Raw genomic sequence first — 13,532 nt, forward strand, 5'->3', positions numbered from 1 at the left:
AAACAATCAACCATTATATTAATACTTTGATCAGGTTTTTGCTTGGTGTGTATTCAATTAATTTAGCTGAGAAAAACTTTTCACAAAAAATGTTAAATTAATCATAGAAAATGTATTTAAAGTTGCAAATGATACAAAATAACATTCAGAATAGATTAAATAGCTTTGATAAATTATTAATAAAATCTGTTAACACTGTCTCCAGTATGATTAAAGGTAATGCTTGATGAATGGATGGATGGTAAGATAAAATGTAAAATTGATGAATGGCTGCAGCAGCAGATGAAAGACAAATGATAATGTGGAAAGCTAAACATTTCCCCTCATTTTTTAGGCATCAATTAATGCCTCATCAGTTATAAAACACTGGTTGCACAATTTTTATGTCTTTGAATAGATTAATAAGCTTTTCCCAGCAGGGACGTCCACAATACATCTTTTTCATTTACGATAGGATTCTGATATTGCACCTTTGAGAAATGACGAATACTGATATGACCCAATATGATATCAGAATGAACCATAACCATTCTTTTAATACTTATTTTTAGTGTGCAATGTTGAAAAAGGTTTGATGAAGTGATATTCAAATAGGGAACGATAGGAAATAGCAGGTATGAGAACAAATGACCCATTTATTATTAACCAACAATTTGAGATATTAGGTACAGACCAATTTAATCCAATATTCATTTTTTGGCTGATATTGGTCCGAAATTGGATAGGGACACCCCTAGTTCAGAGTCTGGGGAACACTGAAGTTGAAAATGTAAAGGTTTTATTTGGTAGATGAAACTTACACTACACATCTGAACATGAGAAGCTGTCAGTTCAGTTAATCTATCCTAAATAAAATTTAAAACTTTTGTATTCAGAAACTGGCATGCTATATACAACTCAGAAATGTTTTTGTATTGCCTTATCCTATCACTTTTTACACCTAAAAAGAAAATGAAATCCCATAGTTGACCATAATTCCTAAAATTGTTCAAACTATATCCTATAGAAAATACAAAACATTTTACGAATGAAAATAAATCCACAAGGTAGAAGGGATCCAGTTATTTAAGAGTAAATAATATTTAATAAGATAACAGGTGATAAGGGGACCACAGACAAATGCCATATCAGTGATGCAAACAACCAAAGCAATAACGCAAATTAAAGAGAAGAAGAAGAAAGCAAAGTGTGGCAACTAAACAAAGGCTGATTTAAGTCAGTAAACATAGTGTTTTAGGGTTAAAGATTTTAAGATGCACCATAGCTTACAGGCATTTTATCTACAGACATATAATACAGTGAAGCTAAATAATTTCATGTCCCTGAACAATTTAAAATTAGTATCTATTTCAGCAATGTGTATCTTCTAATTGTAACCATATTAATATTTTGGATTGTCCAGCTGGAGTCCAGACTTGGATCTGACGGAGGAAGTTGGAGATATGTGGGATGGCAAGGCGTTTCAACCTTAAGCAGTTGAAGCTCATTGCAAATTAGGATTAAAACAACAGTGGGAACATGCATATACCTGGTCAGCAACTAGAATTTTAATTGCTGCTATGTCAATATTTACCTGCTAATTTTTAAAGAACATATGACACTTCCCTGTTACAGCATAAAAACAGCAATACCCCAGTACATTGGCGCCTTTCGAAGGTGCCATTTCAAATCAGAAGCAATTTTTTTTTTTTATTAAAAAGGCTATACATTTGTCTTTAGTATTAAGAAATCTGGCCTTTTCTCTTTTACTGTATTTTAAAACATGCTTAGTTATGCTAAATTATGAAACTTTTTGCTATAGGTCTCTAGTTTTACTCATTCCAGGACTTCTCCCGAGTCTAGTTGATGATGTGGCCAAAAAGAGGCTCCTGCTTAGCTCGGACCTCTTGAGTTATATTTATCCCGTGTAAACCTCTCTAGGGAATGGCAAACTGAAGGTCTGATTTCACTGATCTGTCACCCTCCCTATGGCTTGGCTGTTCCAGTCCAGTAAACACCTCTTACTAATACTGTGATCCGAAACCAAGCGGAAATAAAAGACAATGAAGGCATCAATATTATCTCATAAACACCAGAGCCTAGCACTTTTTTCTCTCCAAAGTTTCAAATGAATAGCATAGTTTCTTTCAAGATAATCAAGTAAATCAATTGGAAATTAAAAAATAAAACGCTGAATTTCAGTGAAAGTTTGTTTTATTGTAAACAATGGAGATTATGTATTGTAATAATTACACAGGGTCCTCTTATACAAAACCGTCATTTAGCTGAGGGGCGTAGCTCTAAAAGCCAAACAAAACTGGTGAGAAATAATGGTGAAAACACAATGATTTCAATCTATATATTTCATCATGTTACATAGATTCATCACAATGTAATGGACAGATTAGCAAATGTTTATCGAAAGCAGATATTTTTACGTGATACACCAACTTGTCCAAACCAGCTTTTCTTTTTTTCAATTTTGAAATGTTTTCATTCTTTCTTTAACAGACAAGAACTCAAAAATGTATAATATCAAACATTTTCACTTTAAAACAAACAAAAAAAAGAGCAGCAGATGCATAAACTACCCTTTTTGTTAGAATTAACATCAAGCAACAATGGTAATAGTCCTCGGTATCAGTAATACGGCCTCCGTGGATTATTCTGCAAATAGAAAAAGCAAAACAAACGAATGCTTGATTAAATATGGCAACACCAAAAATCCAAATAAATATACAAAACATGCAGCATTTTACTACAGTAGGGAATTTTTTTAAATGTTCGGACACTACAATGAGAAATGAATGTATTTTGGGGCATTTTATAAATTGGACCAAAACAAACTGATTTAATAAGAGAAAGTGGAAGGGAATTCAGACATAGTACAAAGCTGCAGTATTTTTTACCAGATTCACATCTTTGAGAAAAAAAAAAAAATCTATACAGTTTCAATTCTGTAAACCGATCTGTGTATTGGATTCAGCCCCTCTGACTCGGTACTGTGGAGAACTGGTCTTTTGGGATTTGGCTCATCAACTGTTGCCAGTCCTTCTTTGCAAAATAGCTCAAGCTCTCTTTGATTAGATAAAGGGAACCCAGAAACATCAGTTTTCAAATCTTCCACAGATTTTTAAATCTAATTTAGGTCTAGATTTTCTCGATTCTTTTGTAGCCTCCAAAAACTTTTCTTCCACTTTTGTATTTAGATCTTTTCCCATCAACTCATCCCATCAACTACCATTGAACAATGTTCCCATTTCTGCTAAGGATAAACATCCCCACAGCATAAAAGAGCCTCTGCCATGCTTTATGATGGCAATGGGTGATGTACAGGATTATTTAAATTTCACACAGCATTTTGCACTTATGTGACCACGAAAACCTTCTTTTGTGCTACTTTCTGTTGGTCTATCACATAAAAAATCTCAATAAAATACAGTGAAGCTTATGTTTAGGACAGGACACAATGTGAAACTGTTCAAGGTGCATGAAAATTTATGCAAAGCAGAGTACATTCCATAGCATATATTTAAAAGAAAACACAAAAATCAGCTGAATTTGTATTATATAACAGAAATACAGAAAAAAAAAAAAAAGTTTTTTACCAGGGGATTGGGCCTGAAGCGGTAGGCAAGCATCATCCTCTTTCTGAAAGCATCATACTCATCATCCCCTTTTGACAGCTCAGCTGGGCGTTCAATTCCAAACCCTGCCCCGTTCAGGGCGGTGGTTCCCCTAGAGGGTGACAAAGAGATAAACTCAAATACCCAAAAGTGTTTTTTTGCCCAGAAAGTGCAGGCATACATGACTTTCAAAGAAATACAAAAATGTGTGGAAATGGTACAAATAATGATAATTCATAGCTATTTTTTGTTTTAAGAAACATTGCTAAATACAAGATAGAATAAAGGAATGCAAGGACATTATGAACATACATGTTTATAAATATGAACAAAGGGGAAATCTAAAACAGGACGAGAGCATACTTGTTAACAGGAGCTTTGATTCCCTGTCCTTCACTGCCCAGGCCTTCTCCTTCCTTCCATCCCATTTTCATGAGCATTTGGAAACCAAGATTCTCCACCGTCAACTTAAACTCTTTATACTCCGAATAGTCTGGGTCGCGGCCTTCCTGCAAGTCAACATTGCAAAGTTGTGAAAACATGGAAGATATAAAACCGGTTCAGCAACAAAAGGACGTAATGGATATAAACTTTCCCCGGGTAAAAGTAGGGGAAGGTTTGCTTTAAAAGTTTATCTATCCCAATTAGAATAAAAAAAAAGAAAAAGAAAAAAAAGACCATCATCTGAGTGTGCTTAGTAAATGTGTACTTTATCTCACACTTCTCAATTTACTCAATAAAATATGTAGAATTCACAAGGGGACCAGTAACAAAAGAAAGTATATAGTTATAGGACAAAATCTAGGTTTTATATTTTTAAAAGTATTTTAGAAAACATGTAAAAGAGTAAATGTAAAAAAATTATAATAAAATGTGTTAATTATTTTGGTTCCCTGTGGTTGAAATAAAGGGTGTAACTTAAGAAGTGTCCACATAACTAAATCAGTAGCTGTTCAGCTTGAAACTGTTTCCTCACAGGATTTATCATTTAAATATTTAAAGCCGATTATTGGTTTCACTAGTTATGTTAGGAGGTAAAGGGGATAAGTTATTCTTTGTTCTGTTCCTCTTCCTTCAGATGTTCTAAGTTGAATTGTGTTTGTTATGAGAAGAATCAAATAAATGTAGACAAATAAAATAAAATATAGATTAATGTATAAAAATAATTATTTTGTAATTACCTGGAATTTATATTTTTATACTAACATATTACAAGAATGTTATAATTTGATAAAGATAATTAATATCAGGTCTTGAGTTTAATTCCTTAGCCACAGGTCAACTATGGACCTTATTTATAATTTTATTTTCTAGTTTTAGCTGGTCTTTTCTGTTATTTTTATTGTATGTATTTTTTTTCTTATTGGCAATTACCGTTTTTGTCATCTCTTAATTGTTGACGTATGCAGCCCTTTGGTCGCTTATATGTGTGTAAATCCACTACATAAATTTCAAATGATTGATTTATACACATTAATAATGTGGGTCATAATGTTCCTGATGCATCTCTGTATCTTTAACTGATGACAGAGATACTTACAGTAATAAAGATGGCTGCCATGAGGGTCTTTTACATATGTTTATTTTACTAATTATTCACACTTGTACTGTCTGAATATTTTACTAACAAAAAACAAAACAAATATATTGATTCATATCCTTGTTTAAACATCACAAAATACTCAAAAGAATATATTTTCTCCCTTTCATTACTAAAACTACCTTAAGTACTTCAGATATAGCTTAAAGAGCCCTGAGAAAGCATCACTGGATATCTGTTTTTATAGCTATAGTTAAATTAGTTGCGTCTCCTGTCTTCATTCAATATTTTAGGACATCTCTTCAATTATAACATATCATTTTGCAATAAAACTGGTCTCTCTTTAGGGAAAATCAAATGTTTCAGATTTACCTGCACAGGTAACGTTTCATAAATGTACAAAGATAAACGTTTAATATAGCTACCTGTCTGGACATTGTTCAAAAATAAACTGATAGTTTAAGCACTGTTACGAAACTCTAGTTTCAGTCCAAGTAATCTGAACAAATCCGCAATCTGTTAAATCTATAGAAACTAAGGCCCCGTCCACACGAAGTCAAAATGAACACGAAACGCTAATATTTTCCAGAACGTTTGTTGTAAAGACGGAGACGTAAAATAAATGTGATCGTCCACAGGAATGCACGAAAACGCTGCAAAATGTATGCAAGGCCTGTAAGTGGCGCTGTCGTGCCAAAGCAAAAATAGGCGACGAAATGTTGGGCATGCGCACTAATGTTTATACATGGTTGCCCAGAAGAAGAAGATTCTGTTGTAAGCCCGACAGCAGGGTGAGTAGCATGAGCAGCAACCATTCAACACAGTACGGCGCCATTGTTGTTGTGATACTGTGTCGCGCATGCGCGTTTAGAGGCGACGCTATGACACATGCGTGTAAAAAAAAAAATGCGGTTAGAGCTTAAAGATGGAAACGCGAAAACGGCGTTTCAAAATCTTCCCACTCTGAAGGCTGAATAAAAAAAGATCGTTTACAGACCCCCGAAACGCCGGCTTCGTATGGATGAGAGGCTGGTTTGATGAAAAATGTGTGCGTTTAGGCCAGGGTTCGGCTTCGTGTGGACGGGGCCTAAATACTAGAAGTGATGCATTTGATTAAGTCAAAGAAGAGCCAACCTTGAGTGCTTTGAAGGTCTCCATGAATTTCTCCAGCTCTTCAGGGGGAAGGAAGTCTCCAATAAAATGTTTCCCTTTCCCCATTTCTGTCAGAGACTCCGCCCACTCTGGGATTGTTAAAAAGAGCAAAAATTCAAAGGAAAGAATTAACAATAATTATCAATCATTATCAGCTGCTGCTGTAAGTTACAATGCACGTTAACATCTGACTGTATTTCTCTTGCATACCGCGAGTCTTCTCCATTTCCATCTGTCTCAGCTGATGCTCCCATGTACCGGCCTCCTGGTCCACCTCTTCGTCACTGTCATATTCATGCTGGTGGTCTCGAATGGCTTTCTCCCACAACTTCTGCATGTCTGCCATCGCACGTTTGTGCTTCATGATCATTTCATACATCTCTTGCATCTGTGCAGAAAAGACACTGGTGAGCTCTAAAAGACATTTCTAATAATCAAACAATAAAACACATGAGGTAAGATTCATGCATAGCCGTATATAGAACTGTGCTGAAATTTTCATTTTAATCTTCTTTTCAGTACCTAAATAGAAAAAGATAAGCTGTACCGGGTCAGGTTGACCTAGAATTACCTATTGGTGCAGTTACAGAGGAAAACCCAAAGTTTGCCTTATTTAGTGTACAAAAGGTGCTCTAATCGAGTTGGAGGATGTTTAGAGTAAGTACATCACTTCCACATGTCTTCAAACATTGTTAACAAATAACCGTAACAATGAATGCATTATAAGAAAGTGACTGTGCTTTTAGTGTTTGAACATTCATTTTATGTCCACTATAGGAAATTATTGCATTGCTTCTTATTATATTATGGTATTAAAGGGGAACTGGTCAGTACCTTTGACCAGTTATTGGGTATATTAACAGGTTAAAATTGAACAAAATAGGGCATTTTTGGATTGCTGCAACTGTAGCTTAATGCGTCTCAGTAATAGTTGTAACCGTCTACCTCCTGCTGTTCCTTGATTTGCCTCTTCTGGTCCTCGGACAGTTCCGTCACTCCAACCAAACCGAGAGGCTTTCCCTTCTTATAACCAAGACCACTCAACTCCTGAGCTAAAAGAGATCATACGGAAAAGGTTTACAATTTTGACTTTTTAGTGATGTAGCTTAAAGATATACTGAAGTAAGAAAAGCATGTTGTCAAGTCTTCTATATTCATCACCTATAAAAATACTCATGTATGCAACTACAAGAATAAATTAGCATACCAGTTAAGGAGGGTGTATTTGGATCTGGAACACTGATGTCTTGGGGAACAACAATCGGAGGAATTGGCAACTGCACTTTGTCATCTTCAGATCCCCATCTGCTCTTCCTCTTTCGTTTAAGAGAAGGCGCTTCTGATTCTTGATTCCGAGGCTGTGGAGAGGATCCAGTTAGAGAAGACCCAGATGGACGTCGAACGTCTGTCTTGGAATCCGCAGGTGGCGGTGAGGAGCTCTCAGACGTAAAACGGTACTCCTGTAGTTTCTTCCTGTAGAGAAGGTAGGCCGGACTTTGCTGGTCGAATAAAAAGCTGGAGAATAGAGAGAGCCGGGGAAATTTTCATTCAGATCAAAAAAGAAAGCAGTAACATAAAAAATAGAATATTTTGCACAACAGTGCTAAAAACGCATAAGGACCTGAATGCAGGATTGTCTCTGTTGCGCTCAATGGCGATGGCTTCAACCTCTGGGCCACCTTCCGCCACAAACTGGGCCAGATTTTCAACGATTTGCTGGGTTTCCACGTCCACTGGGGGGGAGACTTTAAGCAGCCTATTAGTACTGGGACTCAATTCACACTCTACTACTGTACCGTACTCAACTGGCCCTCACACAGCAACAGTCTAGAGCCAATAGGGAATAAGAAGAGGAAAGGGGAGGAGGAGCAGGGGGGACAGGGCTGGTGAATGGGGGTATCTTTGAATGTGAGGCTTTAACACAATAAATCAAAAATATTAAGCTACATAACAAGTTTAATCTTATATTTGTAAATATAACATCTTTCACTAATACAGATATTCTATTATTTTTGTCTATATTTTAATAATTGATATTCACTAGTCTTTAGAAGGACAAAAAAATCAGTTCATATCAAAGACATAAAAGCTTTTCTGTATAACATGCTTTAAGGACAATAAAAATAATGGTTCATTTAAAATAACACCACCTTCTGTGATTGGTTAATTACAAAGTCACACTGTGATGACGTCACCATAGGCAGATTTTTATCTTTATGGAAAGTAATAAATGCTTTATTATAAAGCCTATGCAGATCTGTAAATTTTAAAATTTAATTGAATTAACTCTTCGAAAGGAAACCTTGAAAACAATCCAGCCATATTTGTTGGAACCTCTAATAAAGAAGTGTAAAACGACGTAAAATAAACCTCAGCTTGTACTGCAGTAACATTGATTTATTTTTGGATAATCAAACAACCTAATTTAAGTAGAACATTTATTTAGTGGGTGTAAAATGTATTGTATATAAAAGTTGCTTTTAAATGCTTTAACGTATGCATAAAAAATTTTTCACGTACTTTATTTTTTTACAATGATCAAAATTTGAATTAATTTTTAATTAGTTATGAATTAATAGATTTTTCTTGGGTAACATGGCAAAATAAGCATTTTCTTAGCCACTGAGGATTCACATTCAACTTTTCATCACACAGAGTTACCAGGATGGTCATACAGATAAAAAAAAATGCTGCAGATAAAATCTTAAGAAAATCATTATGCTTTGTTCACACCTAACGCACATTGGGCAGCATAAGTAGCCCTTTACATGCAAAGTCAATGGTTGACGGGCATCAAGGCATCAAAAGGTCCTGTGGCGCATCTAGAGCAGCAGAAACAGCACATCTTGACGCAGATGCATCTGAAGCAGCGTCTCATGAGCTACTGACATGCGTGATGCGAATCACAAGCAGCAGATGCTGGGGTTTCGAAATATTTATGAATTTTTGCTGCTCGACGTACCATATCAACCAATCTGAGAAGCTGATCTGAGGCTGTCAGGGAGACAGACACAGCACTGCTGATGCAGAGCTCTATGATCGCTCTCCTGAAACAGCTTATTAATGCCCAAATTAACTTAAAATGTCAAAACCTTATTCTGGTGCTTGCAGTTTGTAACACATAGCTGACAAATACTAGTAGGGGAAAACTCCAAGAGGCGATAGGGACTGATGCAGCTGCAAATTAAGATTCCCATTTGTCGCTTGAAAAAACAAAACAAAACAAAACAAAAAAAATCAAACTACGTTTAACCCACTTATAACAGCAAATATAGCAAAACCACTCTTTGCCATTGAACACAGGAGCAGCAGGAGCATCGGACGTGTCTGTACACACTTTACTGGATGCACTTCAGCAGCTTGAAAGAAGCTCTAGAGATGCGTCTGACCTTTACGTGTACAAACATAAAAAAATGAAGCAGCAGGAGCTTTTTATCTGCTTCAATCGCGTACGGTCTGAACGTAGCATTAGATGTTGCAAACACACTAACTGCATGCAATAGAAATTTAGCAGATAAACTACCGGTATTCTTCTTTATTACCTTTAAAATGTATCAAATTACGGAGTTTTAAAAAGCAAACTAGGACTTTAACAAAATTTGCGAAGCATCGATTAGATGAGACTAAAACTGAACTCAGCAACAAAAAATGAAATTTGGTTTGGTGTGAAACAAATCGTGCTCAGCAGGATAATGATCATCTTAAAAAGAAACATTATAAAATGCTAAATTAATGATATATTTCTAAATATACCAACAAATGTGGCTGGAACTGCAGAGGTTTAATGCAACTCTTTTAATCTGCTGCCGGCTTTATTTTTTCAAACTGCTTATGACTGCAGACTGACTTTTGCTTCTTACAGCCCACATCACCTTCAAGTATTAGCAGCTCATCTATACTGCTGGAGAATTATCTTTATATAGTCATCATTACCCTACTTAATGGCTGAAGGTACATAAACGCCTGAATGTTTACAAAGGTATAAATGAATTGGGATTTAAATTCCCTATCAGCAGTAAAGACTAAATATAACATATTAACATTTTTTTTAAACTCTGACTATACTCCAATGTGTTTTTGTCTGTGTGAATTAAAGGTTTTAACAGTTAACTAAAATATTCATAAGGTAAAAAGCAAAAGAAAATGTAAAGCATTTTTTCTTTACCATTTTCTGATTTTATCTCAGGTTTCTGCAAATCCTTCTTCAACACTGCAACTCGGTGTTTGAAGTACAGATACTCCAAGCTGCTTTTATTAAATAAGAATCTGTCAGGCATAAAAAAAAAAACATTAATTTGATAATTATTCACACAGTTTATAACAAAAGAAACTTCCAGAGGGCTTAAAACCTACGTGAACATAGGGTTATCTTTATAGTCCTCCATTGCCCTCTTCTCCAGCTCAGGTCCTCCTTCTGCCACGAAAGAGGCCATCTTGTCGACAATGAGTCTGGTATCTGAATCCTCTGGGGGAGAGACTTTAAGGAGGCAATGAGTACATTTCCTCAAATGGCACATTTGACAAAAATGCCTAACAGAAGACAAATGTTCCACTGATATATGTTAAGGAACCAAAGAATTGTCCAATGGTCACATGTAGACTCAAAACATGCATGCCTTGAATTACCTTTCATCTCTAAGAACTTGGAGTAATCAGTCTCCTCTTCCTCCTCTTCATCATCAGGTGAGGAAAACACACTGGGCCTTTGGCTGAGAACAGGGTTCTTCTTGGGTTGGGAGTAGCTCTTGAACTGACTAAGCATTTTGCTAACTTTAATCCCAGGCCGCTGACCAACCAAAACACTCTTTTTCTGCAAACTGTTTCCTGATGCAGATGAAGTTGAACTTAAAGAAGGTTTAGCATCACTGGTGGAATCTAGAAAGCGTAAAAAAAGGGTGGTATTTATCAAATACTATACTTATTCTATATCAAAATAAGTAAACAAAACAGTTTAGGACCTACTATTCTGATAAAACAATTCCATCATATTCCAATGCCTTCCAATAAGTCCCAGTGACTCTAAACGAAAGTGAAACTGGTCATCAAAACATTAAAAAATACTGACCTGACACATTATTAGCTTTCTCCTTCTGCATCTTCATGAACTGCTGTAAAAAGCTTCCATCATTTGCAAATTTATTTGAGGAAGGTCCCTGTGGAATGGGCAAACTGGTGGGACAAGTAAAAAAAGAAATCTTAAAAATTAATTAATAAAACACAATTAATATTTGTAACACAACGAGGTGCGGATTATNTTACATTTTCATCAGAAAACATGCTGATTAATACATGTAAAAAGATTTCATGTCCATCCCAGTTTAGGAGAGGTCTGATTACCTTGGAGGGAGGGACTTGCTTGCTATCTGAGCATTCAGCTTTGCTTGCTCTGCCATTCTTTCTTCAATCTCCTTTTTCTTCTGAGCTATGAGTTTCTCTTGGCGAAGAATATTAAGGTTCATCTTGTTTTTTTGCTGCTGAGCTGGTCTTGAATTCCAGCCTCCTCGTCCTATGAAATTACATAAATACACACATATACTGGAGCTGATGACACTTCCTGATCAAGAGTAAGTCCGTAAATTGCTATAATTTACTTATTCATTTATTAATGATAATAGGATTGAGGAGACTAACATGGAGCAAAATAAGGATAAGGCACAACCGATATGACACATTCTAACCCAACATTTTTAAAAATATAATAATGCACAATTATCAATTTATTTGATCTAATTCTGTGTCTAATTAGGTGCAATTTTTATTGCTCAAGACTTTTTCATAGGCAAACCCTTATTGCACATTATCCTGGTGAAAAAACAAACGGTTTTTCTTCCAAAATATTGGGCGTGATTAAAATGTTGTTCTTCAGATATGCTTTAATTTGATCTGACTTATAAAGAGATGAATTTTTCAACAAAAGTCAGAAAAATGTAAGCCTCCAGAAAATCATTACTGATTACTGATACACTAAAAAAGACTTAATAGTCGTAACATGAACAAATGTTGCTCTGTAAAGCACTGACTAGATGATGAAAACTAAATGCTAATCGCACTTTTCGAGTGTTTATAAATTAAAAACCCGGATCTACCAATACTTCTTCTAATGCATACATTTAAAAAACGTTAATCTTCCTTTGAATTATATCATAGTAACCAGCAATCTACCTGCTTATATCAATGTATTTAACTAGGACTATAAAATTAACCTGTTCTCTACGGATATATATTTAGAGCTGGTAAATATATAAAGCATAATATCTACTGATAAGTTGCGTAGAAACCAACGGTAAACTATAGCAAGGATTATTTCCTTACCCATATACATTACGATGGAACTATAGTTCCTTTGTTTAAAACGGTTGATACACTTAAGTACTGTAATTCATTAGCTTGTTAATTTAAGCTAACCAGTTAGCTAATGATTTCAGCAAAGCAAATGTTTAGTTACGAGATAACCTACGTCATGGCGAAACTAACCTATTTGTTTGGGCAGCAAGAGCTAGTATAAATATATTTTTTACTGAAATAAATATTACCTCCATCGCCAGACTCCATGGTCCAGTCAAGAAGATAAATATACAAAGAAAATAAGCGACACACAGAAAAGGAGGCCTCCAGCTAGAGCTGCAGTAGCTCGGTGACTAACGCAACGTCAATAACAACCAAACTTCCGGTTTAAGCTTTTCAGATTAAAAGCAAAGCCCAGAACGAATATACTACTTATATGAGACTAGATAATTTTGGTTATTATCATAACTAATGTATAATGTATAAATAATAAGGCTAAACTAATGGTAGGTCCAAAAACATACCATTAGTTGTGTCCATAATGGATATAAAATTATTCTTTACAGTAGGGAGGATTTTGTTTTTGAAAAAAAAAAAAAAAAGTATATATGAAAGGAGAATTGAAAAGTGTAAAATGTGTGTGTGTGTTTTACTAGACTAGATGATTTTGGTTATTATCATATAAAAAACAAGGCTAAGCGAATGGTAGGTTCATATATATATATATATATATATATATATATATATATATATATATATATATATATATATATATATGAGGGATGCACGATATTGGGATTTTGGCCGATATCCGATATGCCGATATTTTAAAACTCATGTAGCCGACAACCGATATCGATACTGATGTTAAAGCTGGACAAAAATAAGTAGTCATTGAAAATAGCAGTTTTGTTATCCATTTCTGACACTTTGAAAAATTATTTACTCAA

The 13,532-nt window shown here is 35.0% G+C and overlaps 1 protein-coding gene across 1 annotated transcript; it reads right to left on the reverse strand.

The window, feature by feature from the left end:
- Positions 1-2,152: 2,152 nt before the first annotated feature.
- sugp1 (SURP and G-patch domain containing 1) lies at positions 2,153-12,959 on the reverse strand. The gene is made up of 14 exons (XM_015386740.1): positions 12,831-12,959; positions 11,635-11,803; positions 11,363-11,466; positions 10,924-11,172; positions 10,651-10,774; positions 10,463-10,563; positions 7,919-8,042; positions 7,505-7,812; positions 7,243-7,349; positions 6,508-6,685; positions 6,280-6,386; positions 3,969-4,114; positions 3,588-3,717; positions 2,153-2,646 (listed from the first exon to the last, which is right to left on the reverse strand). Exons 1-14 carry the CDS (start codon positions 12,847-12,849, stop codon positions 2,620-2,622), a joined length of 1,893 nt encoding a protein of 630 aa, XP_015242226.1. The 5' UTR covers positions 12,850-12,959; the 3' UTR covers positions 2,153-2,619.
- Between the last annotated feature and the right edge of the window lie 573 nt (positions 12,960-13,532).

The sequence above is a fragment of the Cyprinodon variegatus genome, unplaced genomic scaffold, assembly GCF_000732505.1.
Source record: "Cyprinodon variegatus isolate N-32 unplaced genomic scaffold, C_variegatus-1.0 Scaffold374, whole genome shotgun sequence".
NCBI lineage: Eukaryota > Metazoa > Chordata > Actinopteri > Cyprinodontiformes > Cyprinodontidae > Cyprinodon > Cyprinodon variegatus.